Raw genomic sequence first — 13,887 nt, 5'->3', positions numbered from 1 at the left:
ACAAGAATTATCATTTATCCCTTGGGGATGCCAGGAAACCAATTTAGCTGCCTGACCTGTATGTGCGTGTCTCTGCAGCATGGTAAACTGGAGGACCAACCTTCTGAATAGGGGACAGGCAGAGGTCTGACTTCACTGTGCAAATACCAAATCGCATGCCTCTCATGTGGATGGGGCACTTTGTGACTGGAGGTGCTTTGTGCAACTGCTGCTGCCTAACACAGCTTTTGTTTGCTTCTGTCCACTTCAGCATAGGGCTGATGAGATAGCGGCCGGTATGCAGTACATCATACTGATGTCTCGAGGAGCCACGGCATTAGCTTGTACACTGTTAGAGAGCAACAATATCAATCATTTGTGCACTGTCACAGAGCAAAATTTGCTATTGCAAATCAGCAGTACTGGGAACTACTAAACCCTTCACAGTTTAAAATTATATTCCATTTTTCTCTACAGATGGCAGCTCTTCAGAGTCCTTTCTATGGAGATAAAATGAATCTGTTTTCTCTTTGCCAAAAGATAGAACAATGTGACTACCCTCCTCTTCCAGCTGAACATTATTCTGAAAAGGTAAGATGGGCATGTGATTGCTCAGATTGGAAAGCGGTGACTAGTGGGGGTAAAATAACTGACCCCTTGGTGGGGCAAAGTGTGGGCAAAGAGGGAGGAAAAGTATTTTCTGGCCGTATCTGCAGTAGACTTCCCTCCCTCCCCCAACACCTGAAAAGAACTGGGGACATCTCGATAGGATTCCCTAGATTAAATTATATCTGGCTAAAGCATCTATCACCATGGTATCCAAGCACCAGCAAAGTAAATGGAGCCCAGTGGGGGACAAAAGGAAGTTTCCAGTAATGAGGAGCAGTCTGAACTGGGAGTGCCTCTGCTCTAGCGAAACACAACAACGAAACCTGGGGAAAAGCTAACACCCCGCCCTCCAATAACATACCATAAACGAGTGTTTAAGTTTAGTCTATAAAGTCCTCAGTTTGTTTAAATGTATAACAAGGGGGAAATGATACTAAAAGGAGGAAGGGAAGTGATTAGCCTAGTACAATAAGCATCCAAGCAGGAGCCATATGGGGGCTTTTTAAAGTCTGGTTAATTTTATTGCTATGAAAGCGAGAGACGGAAAGCAGTAGCTGGACTCAGCTATATCACAAGTTGCTGCTGTGCATGCTTGCCTCCACACCTCTGCCAATGTGCTTAAATCCAGTTGCAACCCTCCCCTCCCCCCCCTTCTTTTGTAATTGACCTTTTATGTTCTTTTTGTGATGTGGCCAAATTTCAACTAGACTGAAGCCCACCAAATCCATTTCATGTGGACCTAAATCACATGGGAAGCCAAGTCTCCTGATGATGAGTGCAATGATCGCCCTGAAACAACTAGTTCTTCCCCTCCATTTCCTCATTCAGAAATAGCCACCTAGTATTTGAAAGGAAGTTGTTAGAGTAATTGAGAGAGTCCAACTTGCAATTCTTTCAGTAGAACCTGAGCTCTGTGCCGTGAGAGACAGGTACAGGGGTAGCTAGCAGACGGTTCATGTGTATTCCAGGGTTCTTCCCTGTAAAGGGACTGTGGTGATGCTCAGCACATCTTTGCTATCGGGTTGCCCAGCAGTGTCTAAAGTGCCTGGTAGAGATGGGAAGCAACAAACTAAATGGACGTAGCTGATACAGGCAACTCAGCCTGTGTGTGTCTCTCTCCTGGGATTAGAGACTCTGTAAAACTGAGTAAGGAATTTTTTCTAACTAGTTAGAGGTAACAGGATGCTGGAGGAGGGAGTTGGAATGCTCATAAAACAAATGGAGCTGGAAATCAGTTTTGCATATTCAAAAAATGGGGCACCCATGTAGTGACTAGCACTCTAGTCCTCACCTTCCTATGTTCGCTATATATGCCAGTGCCCTTAAATGCTGGAAAAAGCAGACACAACAAAATGAATTAAACTGGGTTGAGAGCACTGTAACTGGCAACCAGTTAACTTGCACACCCTCCTAAGCTGCTGACATTTGGCTCCAAGGGAAAGGTACTATGCCAGATCTGTGCACGAGGCTTTGGGAAATAGTCCTAGACAAAACTGAACAGCTGGGCTCTGGCTCTGGCTCCATTGGACACAGCACCATCTGTGAAATGAAGTGTGCACTTCTGGAAAAATCCGGTGTGTGCTGGTTGCAGGGTTATTTCTCCTCTGGTTGGATGCAGATAACTCCCCTTAATGTTAATGGGAGTCACAGGCCTGGAGGGGACAGACCCCTAAACCTGCCAAGACAGTAGATTTTTCCTGTAATATAGACTTGAATCGGCTGCAGCAAGGCGCTGTTAGTGAAATGAGTGTGTCCGGGGGGGGGGGGGGGTGTCAGTCACTAACGGGAGACTAAACGCTTAGGGACTTCCGAGGATTTCACGTTGCTCACCAGAATTTGAACTTTTGTGTTTAAAGCATGACATTTCTCACAGGGAAGCAACTCTCCAGCTGGACTAGCATGGTGCTGTCTCCCTGAGACTGCAGGTAGAGGCTGCGTCTGTGTTAGAGAGCTGAACCATTCCTAATTCAACCTGTGGGATAGAGCCAGTTTTGACTCAAACAGTACACGCAGTGTCCACACCAGCCATTTCCGTGTCCGTACCCTCTGGGTACCTATCCCACAGTGCCTTACACATGGAGTTTGAAGGGGGGTTTCAAAAGGCCACCACTGCACTGGGCAGAGTGTTTGAATCATCTGTGCTAATAGGCCAACGATCTCTGTCCGCAGTAGAATTGTAGTGGTGCAGACAAATGTGGGGAAGAGAGGTACTTTGCATATCGCAGGTTTGTCTGGGGCTCTTTCACAATGTCTCCTGCACAGACCTGGCTTTTGGTATCTCTTCTGGAGGAGCCAAGTCTTATCGAAATGGTATTTGGATTGCTTGTAGGCATTTGTGTATGTGTGGACATGATGTGTCTCATATGAGTACAAAGATGACCAAATAGCTCTTCATTATTGGTGTGTTTCTAGTGGGGTCCTACAGGAATCGGTTCTTGGCCCTGCACTATTTAACGTTGTTATTAATGAACTGGATAAAAACATAAAATCATCCCTGATAAAGTTTGCAGATGACACACAAACTGGGAGGGGGTAAATAATGAAGAGGGGAGGTCATTGATACAGAGCAAGCTGGATTGGTTGGTAAGCCAGGTGCAAGCAAACAACATGTGTTTTAATATGGCTAAACGTAAATGGCACACATCTAGTCGGCTACACTTACAGGATGGGAAACTATTCTGGGAAACAATGGCTCTGAAAAAGATTTGGGGGATCCTGGTGAATAATCAGCTGAATATGAGCTCCCAGCGTGAGGCAGTGACCAAAAGGGTTAATGTGATCCTTGGATGCATAAACGGGAATCTCGAGTAGGAGCAGAGAGGTTATTTTACCTCTGTTCTTGGCACTGGTGCAACTGCTGCTGGAATCCTGTGTCCAGTTCTGGCGTCCACAATTCAGGAAGGATGTTGACAAATTGGAGAGGGTTCAGAGAAGGGCCATGAGTGATTAAAGGATAAGAAAACATGCCTCAGAGTGACAGATTCAAGGAGCTCAATCTATTTATCTTAACAAAGAGAAGGTTAAGGGGTGACTTGATTACAGACTATAATCATTGGGAACAAATATTTCATAATCAGCTCTGCAATCTAGCACACACAATCCAATGGCAGGAAGTTGAAGCGAGACACATTCAGACTTGGAAATAAGGCATACGTTTTTAAGTGAGAGTAAATTACTGCTGGAACAATTTACCAAGGGTTGTGGTGGGTTTTCTGTCACTGACCATTTTTAAATCAAGACTGGATCTTTTTTCCAAAAGATCTGCTCTAGGAATTATTTTGGGGAAATTCTCTGGCCTGTTTATACAGGAGGTCAGACTAGATGATCACAGTGATCCACCAGGCAATCTATGAATTTTAACAGTCAACTTCTCTAGTGTAGACAAGGCCAAAGAAAACTAAATAATTTGACCAAGACACATGAAAAGTCCCCTCTGATTTGTCATAATACATCACTAATGTCAAAGCCTGACTGCTGAAAAGTTGCTATTAGGACCCAGTCCTGAAGCTGTCGTGCTTGACTTCCATTGTGGGCAATGCAAATGCACAGTAATATTACGATAGCGATGTACATGTGCAATCAATGGTTCACCCACCTCTTCAGGTGAGGGATAACACACACCCACGCCGCTTTCTTTCAGAGAGCATCTGTTCTAAGCATCAACTTCCTACCCTGAGTTGTGAGTCAGCAAGTCTGTCACAAATGACTGGTTTATTTCTCAGTTGTCCTGCTGTGGTGAGCAAGGAACAGCCATATTTTCCTGACCGTAACAGACTCTCAATGCTGGCCGTCTGGTGTGCGCAAACATGGTAGGGTCTTGGCTTTAAGGGGCACTGTGTTCCTGAAGAGACACCAGAACTTCTGGTTTTCATGCAGTTTGCATTCTTGCTAAGCAACCAACTTAAAAAAAAAAACCAACCCTGTAAACTGTTCTAGAAAGTGCTGTTTTTCCAGACAGCCTTCATAAAAAGTCATTTCCATTTGCTGTGCTATGGTAGCATACGCTTCAGGATATGCCTGCTGGCAGTAGGAATTAGTGTAAGTTGACAGATGTGTTTCCTGTCTTTACAATTACTGTCTGTTTGCTTCCCTCTGGCACTGCTAAAGAGTGTGTGTGTGTGTAGTGTAGTGATACAATCCAGGGCGAGAAGGATGGTTTAAAGCTCAACAGCACCAGGTCCCAGAGAACTGCAGATGGCGTTCATCCACTTAACTGAACGTTTGACACAGTCTGACACAGGGCGAGGTCTTTGACTCTGGCGTATTTCACCATAGGAGTTGCTGCTATTACATGAAGCCACAAAGAGCTTAATTATTTTATGCTGGAACACGACTATCGTGTGAACCGTGTTCGCTTTAGTTCTTGCACTTACCGTATGAAATACTCAAATGGTGACGTTTTCAGATTCAATGGCCGGGGTGGGAGCACATGGGCCTTCTAAACCAACCAAGCATAAAGTGACGCTGGTGCAGGGAGCTGGCCTCCACGCTAGTCTGTCCTGAAAACGTTGGGAGAAGTCTGCAGAACACGTTGCCCCAGACAGAGCTTGTTCTAGAAGCAGTCACTGATTCAGAGAGGACGGAGTGGGTGACGTGGTTATTTTGTATTTGAATACACGCAGTCTCCTTCCAGAGTGAATGGCTGTTCTAGATTCAGCCTCAGAGGGTTATTTCTCTAGCCCGCTATAACATTGTCACTCTCTGTGAGTGATGTGAGAAAGCAGCCTGTGTATCCTCACACGCATGGGGTAGGAGTTGAGATGAGTCTCTCCTTTGCCCAGGCCATGGGGCTGAATGTTTCTCAGTCATCCTGTACACCAGTGGTTCCCAACCTTTTTGGCTCGAGGGCCACACGCATCATTTTTACAACCCTGCAGGGCCACCAGTCTCCACCAGCAGCTCCCCACCCCACTGCAGCCAGACGGAAGGAGCCTCCTCACTGATCTCACCTCTCCCTGGCTGCAGCAGGGAAACCGCACGTATCCCGTAGGCCTGTGTACTCCACCTGGGTCCCTAGGCAGTGGCTCCCTTCTGCAGCAGGGGGATGGAAAATCCATGCTCCCCTCCCTCTGGCTCCAGCAGGGACCCCAGTGCCTATGGACCTAGGCACAGCGCTTTGCCGTGTTCCCTGCTACAGCCAGGGGGAGGGGAGTGCTGATCTCGTCCCCTTAGGTGTAGCAAGGAACCTGCACCGGTCTTTTAGCCTTGCAGAAACGTGCTCCCTCTCGGTCCTTAGGCAGCGGCTCCCTTCTGCAGCCAGTGGGAGGGGAGCCACAGGCCATTTTGAAAGCCCCTGCGGGCCACTTTTGGCCCCTGGGCCACAGGTTGGGAACTACTGCAATGGCAAACCTCTCCTTCGCCTCCATAATACCCTTGTCGTGAGAGCCTCGCTCCCTATAACAGAAAACTAGTACTGGCCGTATTTCCAACTCCCTGTTCGGTCTGCTGAAGGGAATTTGATCAAGGCATCTCAGACACTTATTTGCAGTGCTTATCAAGGCTTAATCTGTGACCGGCGTATAATTTGGATATAGCGCTTGCCTGCTGTAATGGTGGTGGGAGAAAATCTTTGCCTCTCCATCATTCCAAATTCAAGTAGCGTAATTTACCCTACCGAAAGGCAGCAGATTGATTTCACGTAACTTTACATTGACTGCTTACTTTTTATTAAAATAATAGTAAAGAGCTTGGCATTATCTGAAACTACCACGGTACCTTCCATCTTATAATGCAAGGTACAGGCACATGCTACGTCTTTATGAATAGCTGTCATCAGATAGAAATAGCGTACATCAAGCAATGTTTTTAATCCCAAAAAAGAGAGAGTCAAAGGATCCATGGAGTTCACGAGAGACTTTACTACTGATGTTAGCGCTCAGATTCTCTAGTAATGAGTTTATAGGAGAGATGGCAAAGTATACCACTGCCATCCCCTGAATGATCTGTAGGAAGGCTACACAGTGCATGTAGTTTAATTAGTTTGTTTTGGCACTCTTTTCCCTTGTGGTGTACCTCACTCATAAGCATGATCACTGTTCACCCTGTACCACAGTGCTACCATTCCTACTGTTGTAATCTGCTTTAGGCCTGGAAACAATTGTCATTTTAAAGGACCTAGCTCCATTCAGAAGTGAAAACCTCAGTTGAGTAAATCCAGCAATGAATGTAGTGAAGCTGTGTGCCTGATAGCTGTACGGTCATGCGTTTAATTACCATTAAAATAATTGGCACTGTGGCTACTGGGAGGATGAGAGAAGATCAGAGGCTCAAGGCTGTTTCTCCCCATGCCTCGGGGGTACGAGCAGCTTTCAGAGTCTGTGTAATTAAAAGCTACAATCTTTCATGTGTACAATAAAGAGGATGGGGAGATAGGGAGACTCTGGTCCTTCTGCATTTTATTTATTACTTATAATCTGTGACCCATCTCTTTTCTCCATTGAGGTCCTGGCATTGAGTGTCATTGTCATGCTGCGGTGTCTCAGATAGCTATTGCTCTGGTATCTTAGATACAAGGATCTCAAAGTGCTTTTCAAAACTTAATTAAATCTTGAACTGGCTAATTGCCACTGATTCGCTGCTAGGATGCAACGCAGGATCATTATATAGAAGTGTGTCCTGAACAGAACTTCCTTAAATTGAACACCACATTTCACTTCCATCTCAATCTTCCTTTTTAAACCATCTTCACTGACAAGTCTTGTGTGTCATCTTGGTCCAAGTTGCAGTTTTGGGCTCATTTTCTGGTCTTTCCGATGCTGTCCCTTCCATCCAAATCCTCCTGATGGACATTTTGTGACCCTGCACTTGCATCCAGGTTGAATTCCTTATCCTCCCTCTGCTCTGCTCCCCTACTTCACCCCTACTGATGTTTCACCTGCTCTGCCTGCCTTACTGAACCCTTCATCACCTCCCTCCCCTTCATGATTCAGCGTCTCACCTCCAGTACACGAAGCAAGCACGCACTGCTCCTGCAGGCTGTTCACTTCTCTCCGCTAGTTGTTTGCCTCTGATGGGTCACCCAGGTTTTGACTCATTAAGCATAGGGGAAAAAATTAAACTCAAAACTAACAAAATGCCAAATGTAACTGATTAACCACTGTTTGTTGTCTCCTCTCTCCTCCTGTATTTTGTATTTAGATTGCAAACTCTTTGGAGGGTACAGAGTGTGTGTACTAAATGCATTAACGCGGTACAGAAAAGACTTCAGTGCTATAAAGGTTAATTAGCTAGGTGGTGACTAGTGTCATTTTACAGATAGGGAAGCTGGAAACATACAAGTCGTGATTTGCCAGGGCAAGTGGAAGAGAAGACAGGAGTTGACACTCCAATACTGGGCTCTATTATTCACACCGTCTCTTCCCCTTTCCTAAAGAAATAGCATGGTACATTGTATTTTCATGTGATTTTCCTTCCTTTTCAGCTACGGGAACTGGTCAGCATGTGCATATATCCTGATCCAGATCAGAGACCCGACATTGGTTATGTGCACCAAATAGCAAAACAGATGCATGTTTGGACCTCCAGCACTTGAACCATCTGCAAACACTCTCTAAGAAAAGCCATCACAGCTTAGTCTTACTTGAATTTTTATTTCTCAGATGAAACCGACCGGTGCCTAGTCAAACTCAAGTGAGAGAGTTGAGCACTCGTAGCAAGATGCTCCATTATTTCTGCAGGTTATTTGACAAGGATTCTTACCAGGTGGTCATGCTTTAAAGTGAAGATTCTGTGAGGTATTGCAAGCATTTTTTTTTTTTAAAAAGCCAACAACATATTACAGATGTAGATCATTTAAGGGTCCTTTCTTAAAACTGTTGTGTGTAATCTAGAATAGATTATATTAACAAGGGTGTCTCATTGAGCCTTTGACACACCCCTTTATTTTAACTGTAATGTGAAATATTGAAATAATTCCTTCAGTGAAATCACTTTATGTAAGAATTGCAGTAGATTTTGTGTAATTTGTGTAACTGCTACTTTGCCTCTTCTGCACATGGTTAATAGCAATTTCAGTTTTTAGTTCATATATTTTCAAAGTATTCAGCTATGTGCTTAATTTCCTCCTTTGCAAAAACAGGAAGGGGAGATTTGTTTGAAGATTTTTTTTATCTGAAAATTTAGAGTGAATATTTTGCTGATGCATTTATCTTGTTAACTTGGCTATCGCCAGTGAGGTGAGTCTGACATATACCTGAAAAGCATTGCTTCTGTAAGCAATTTATCTTTATAAATGTATTTTCCCCTTTGGCATTAATCTTGTTAGGCTAAAAGTCTTTAGTATAAAACCAGTGTTCGGCTAAGCCAGTTTTATTTTGGGGAAGATACTTTTATCAAATCCAATGGTACTTTAGCCATTCATAAATAAAATGTAAGCAAAGCAGTGTTTTAGAACCTCTTACAAACATAGTAAAGATATTTACATTTAGCATGAAATAAGACAGATGCTTTGTGTAATTTTAAATAAGGATCAGCCCATACCTATTAAACTGTGAAAGCTAATTTATAAAATGTGAATTTTTATAAGAAACTCAAGCTGATTTGAAGGAGACATCTTGTTTAAAAGACTAATTTTTTTTTAAAGAGCTAAAAATTTTCAGTCAACCAAATTCATTCATTGAATCAATGATTTTTTTCGTTAGTGACAATGAAAAGTATTCACTGCTTCAGAAACCCACCGTGGATTCACGTTCAAGTGTTTCCATTTCACCTAACTTCAGGGGCACAGTGCTGCAATTAACCTTCTGAAAGGACAACATACAGGGGAAATGAGCTTGTACTGTTAGTGTTTCTTCTGTAGGATGCAGTGTCCATTGCTCCAGTGTATGTTTGTGGGTGACAGTTGTTCACGTGTTTTAAATACAGCCTGTGCCACCTTGGTTTTTTGGTGGTTTTTTTTTTTTGTTTTTTTTTAAAGTCTCTTGGAAATAGACTTGGGGAAGAGGGTTAAATACATGTATATGCTTTGAATGAATTTTTTTAACCTAACTCTCACTACTTAAAGGAAAACTACAGTGCCAAGTTAAACTCCGTTCACTTAAATTTCAAAATACTGGGCTGAGGTGTGAAACGTCAAGGTATGTATTGCTATGAATGATGGTGGTATCACTTCAATGGAAGATGCCATTTTACTGATACTTCTTGCGAGGAAGTCCAGCCAGTTGCCTGCCTGTGGGAGCCAGGATATTCAGCTCAGCATGAGAATGTAGGAGAGAGGCCACAATGCTTCCTTCATTCCCAATGCTGACAGGTTCAGATTTTATCAAGAAGCCACACTTTTATTATATTTAAATATAATAAATATGGTCACCTTTGTACTGCAGGTTTCCTTTAAACTATAGTGGCAACTACACATTCATCGATATGGTTGTGCGCTGCCTCTGTTGGTGTAATGTAGAATAAGAGTTCTTTAACTGTCAAGAAGGCTCAAATTCCTTGAGTGTTTTGATAAGTCTGGTCACTTCCTTGCTACATAAAATCTATTAGTGCTTATAAGTCAATGTATTTTAAAAGGTAAATTTTCGCAACTGTGCATTTTTAGATAAATAAAACAATGATTTACAAAATAAACAACTTCCTTTGTAAAAAAAAAATAAAAAAAAAAAAATCCATATTTATTTGAATCCAGTGTTAAAGAACACTATGCCTACGAACACAAAATGACTGACCTCAACTCCACCTCTACAATTACTTCTGCACAGTGTCAAATATTCGGGCATGTAAACATTTTACATCTAGCTCCGGGTGTTAGGAAATGGACTAAATGACAAAGTTACCTCAGTTCTGCTGATAAATTTTGCCTTCTAAAAATGTCATGTCTAACACCTTTGTCCTGGTGTAGAGGGTGGAGGCTGGCCTGATTTTTTTGTATTTCCAAAGCAAAGTAGCCTGGACCCTGACACCACTTGGTAGCTGTTAAATGGAGAAGCCACTGAACTTAGTGGTAGCAGTTTTTCCACTAGCCCTATCTTGACAACCTAAAGTACAGGTACTTGCAGCTGATTAATGACCATGGCATCCACGCAGAAGGGAATGGCCTAACTTGCTGAAGATGTACTTCAGACCTCAGGGTGAACTGTGACTCACTCCTCATTTACAGCTTGTGTGATGACCTTTCAGAGACCAGATAAAAAATGAGACAGGAAGGTTTTTTTGTTTGGTTCTGTATGTAAGGAATGGCAAACCAGCAAAAAACCAATCATTGAAAACCAGAAAAACCCACTCAGCAAATTGGTCAGAACCCATTTATTTGATATAAGTTCTGAGGTTTTTCATGCAGGACCAGAACATGGCTAATCTGTAGTAATTCCGTGTCACTTGCGTTCAGTGTAACACTTCAGGAAGTGTCCATTGTTTGTACTGTTTCATCCACCACTTCAATGTCCAGGAGAGCCACATTTTCTGAAAGAACAGCTGTCGTTCCTTTTTCACACCTGTACTTACCAGTCCTGTTTAAGAAATAATAAATGAAAGTTAGACAGCAGAATTTGCCTTTGGTTGAATCCAGCCAGGACATTTTTAAATACAGCTTCTTTGATGTTCACCTTAATTCTGGATCTTAATCAACTGAAAGGAACAGAGATGAATAGTGAAGTTATAGGAAACACTTTACAACTTAAATGGAGACAAGCCCGAAGCAAGTCATCTTCAGAGCATAATGTTAGAAGTAAATGCACTAGTGTAATTCAGATGAGTACATAGTTGAAGGTGTCCTTAGTGCTGTCCCTGAACAGATCCATTTGACTTCCCTAGTCACTAGCAAAACCCACTGCTACATGGTGCTCAACACAAATGTTAGTTTCAATTTAGAAAGACAAAGATGCAGTCTAACAACACTCAGGCTTGGTCTACACGGGCATCAATGGGAGATACACAAGCTACGTTATATCTCCCATCAGTGTACTTCCATTCACATAGTGCAGCACCTACACGGCGCTGGGCAACGCCTTCCTGTCAACGCTGCCTTATTCCTTTCGGGGAGGTGGATTAATGGTGTCGACTGGAGAGCGCCACAAGACCTGCTGCGGTGATCCCTGCTGCTGTGGCAGGGAAGACATACCCCCTGAAAGACTCTGTCAATGACTGCATGTTACTCACACCCCATTTGATTTTCGCCTAGGAGCCCCACACAATAGAATGACACCCTGGAATTCAAAGTCATTTGAACTACTCCACAATTACAGAATTCTCTCCTGCACTGAACTTAAATGAAGACATTCCAGCTCAGAGGGAATTTATAAAATGTCATACACCATACACATGGAGTAAAATCTAACAGACAAGAGCTGTGCAATTTCCTACTATGCAAGAACTGCCATGAATAAGTTAGGCCTGGTGGCACTGTGCCGGCTGCTTTAAAGAAAAGGGAGTTTTTATTTCCATTCTTAGTGAGCTATAAGATTGCACAACCACATTACACCTTGTGTAAATATCTACATTGCAAAATCCTTCGCCTGCTGCAGGGGCCGTGACTCACTGATTAGGCAATGCAGTGTGCTGGGGTGACTCCTGCATGTTTAGCAGTTAAACTTTCAGCTTGTCTCTTACCTACCTAACTGCACACACGGGTTTGCTGACTTTGGAATTTCACCACCTAGCTGCTTTGTAGTATTCCCAAACGGGTCTGTCGCTTCTACGAGGTCAATCATGAAACCTATGCACTGCAGAATCACACTCACATAGGGTGGATGACTGTATTAACTAATTACTTAGTTGGACATTTGAGTTCAGAGAATTCAGAATGCAGCAGCTTTGTGTTTGAAAAGAGAAGAGCAGCAGCATAATGTTTTTTTGGTAACATTTGTAGATTTGTCTCAAACTAGTTTTACACAAAGTGAGAGGCAGGCTGAGCCGGGATCTGTCTTTTGATGTGGTCTGCCAACCTAGAGAGCTGGAGAACAAATAGCAAGTTCTAGGTGGTGAAAAGGTCAAGAGGGATGTTCCATGGGAAAGGATGCAGTGCTGACACCCTGCAACATTTGTTGCCCTCAATTCATTCTGATTATTTGCATTCCACTTTAGACTGAAGATTTTTGGTTGGGCCAAAGTTAACCGTAAAATAATTGACAGCTCCTACAATGATTATAGGAAAAACTGCTAGGTAGTTTCTATGTTTTAAAGGAAATGCCAGCAATCCAGAGATTGTGTTTAAAATCAGCAACCACATGCAGTCTGTTCTCCAAACACAGGTGAGCCCTTGCTCTGCCTGCGGGCATGAGCTAATGTTGTTAAAAACTGAGAAAGCAATATCAAAATACGTTTGGAAGGGTATGCCTGAAAGTATGGAACGTTAGCAAAGAGTGGACAATAGGCAGCTTCAGAAATACTAACCTTTCACCTTTTTTGTTGGCCACGTCATAAGGACGGAGAAAATCCAATTTGTTTTTGCTTATAACACAGAGATCTATGTTACTGCCGGAGCCCAGATCATTAAATATGCCAGCTGCAATGGCATCTCTCACAAGCTGCTTGGCGTCCTCTTCCTGGAAAAGAAAAAAAAGCTTATTGTTCACAGCTTCCTGTAACTGTGGGGATTGTGCAGCACAGTGTAGTTAGAAAAGTTCTTGAATTGTCATTTCATTTCAGTAGAAGGGAAACTAATCACCTAATGTACCAAAGAAGCAATGAGTTATCAAATTAAGGGACTACTTTCTAGAAGTTATCAAAGTGTGGCGATTCAGCAGACTCACGTGCTCCATTAACTGAGACAATGCTAGCAGGTGGAGAGGTACATTTCTGTACGTGCCCTAAGTTGTCTTAGAAGGGTAAAGGTGGAAACAGACACGCTCTTTGTAATAGTCCTGTGGATCTGAACAATGGTTAGCACTACCCAGAGGGACAACTTTCTGTTCATAAGCTACATCACTGCTTACACGTCTCAGACAGATTGTAACGAAACTGTCAGGGTGAAGAAATTTAAGAAACAAAAAACCTTAAACTATGAAGGGGAGAAACTGATGTTCATTATGATTTAGTATCTTCCAAACCTTAAATACATACATGTACAGCCATCCACAATGCGAGTCACTCTGTAGTGCCATCTTAAACGCCTACACATTGAAGATCCGTACTAGTTCAGTTACAAGACTTCCCTGAGTAGAGACTATTTAATCATCCTCACTAGTACTAAAATTACTTGTATGTTTTGTAACATAGCCAACTTGGATCGCAACATTTATTCTGCTCATCCGAACAGCTGCATTACAGGGGGTCTTGGATCGGCACTGCATCATAGCTGGCTAATGCTTTCATATTCCAGTGCAGGGAAGGAGAGTATTAAAAGCAACTTACTTACTGTAACTT

At 42.9% G+C, this 13,887-nt stretch overlaps 2 protein-coding genes across 5 annotated transcripts in view; one reads left to right on the top strand and one right to left on the bottom strand.

The window, feature by feature from the left end:
* The window catches only part of NEK6 (NIMA related kinase 6), a 106,531-nt gene extending 96,086 nt beyond the window's left edge, over positions 1 to 10,445 (top strand). For all 4 annotated transcript variants that reach the window (XM_067541713.1, XM_067541712.1, XM_067541711.1 and 1 more), the window contains 2 exons: positions 457 to 570; positions 8,009 to 10,445. In XM_067541713.1, the coding sequence (XP_067397814.1) occupies positions 457 to 570; positions 8,009 to 8,119 (225 nt within the window). In that variant the 3' untranslated portion in view covers positions 8,120 to 10,445. The remainder of the gene's footprint in view (positions 1 to 456; positions 571 to 8,008) is intronic.
* Positions 10,446 to 10,815: 370 nt separating this feature from the next.
* The window catches only part of PSMB7 (proteasome 20S subunit beta 7), a 42,224-nt gene continuing 39,152 nt past the window's right edge, over positions 10,816 to 13,887 (bottom strand). Inside the window, exons 7-8 of the mRNA XM_067541715.1 lie at positions 12,916 to 13,067; positions 10,816 to 11,033 (exon numbers count right to left, since the gene is read on the bottom strand). Coding sequence (XP_067397816.1) covers positions 10,922 to 11,033; positions 12,916 to 13,067 — 264 coding nt within the window. The 3' untranslated portion in view covers positions 10,816 to 10,921. The remainder of the gene's footprint in view (positions 11,034 to 12,915; positions 13,068 to 13,887) is intronic.

This window comes from Emydura macquarii, unplaced genomic scaffold (genome assembly GCF_026122565.2).
Source record: "Emydura macquarii macquarii isolate MOO-44397 ecotype Brisbane River unplaced genomic scaffold, CSIRO-AGI_Emac_v2 contig_691, whole genome shotgun sequence".
NCBI classification, from domain to species: Eukaryota; Metazoa; Chordata; order Testudines; family Chelidae; genus Emydura; species Emydura macquarii.
Note: the sequence above shows the minus strand (reverse complement) of the source record. Positions and strands in the feature narration are given on the sequence as shown.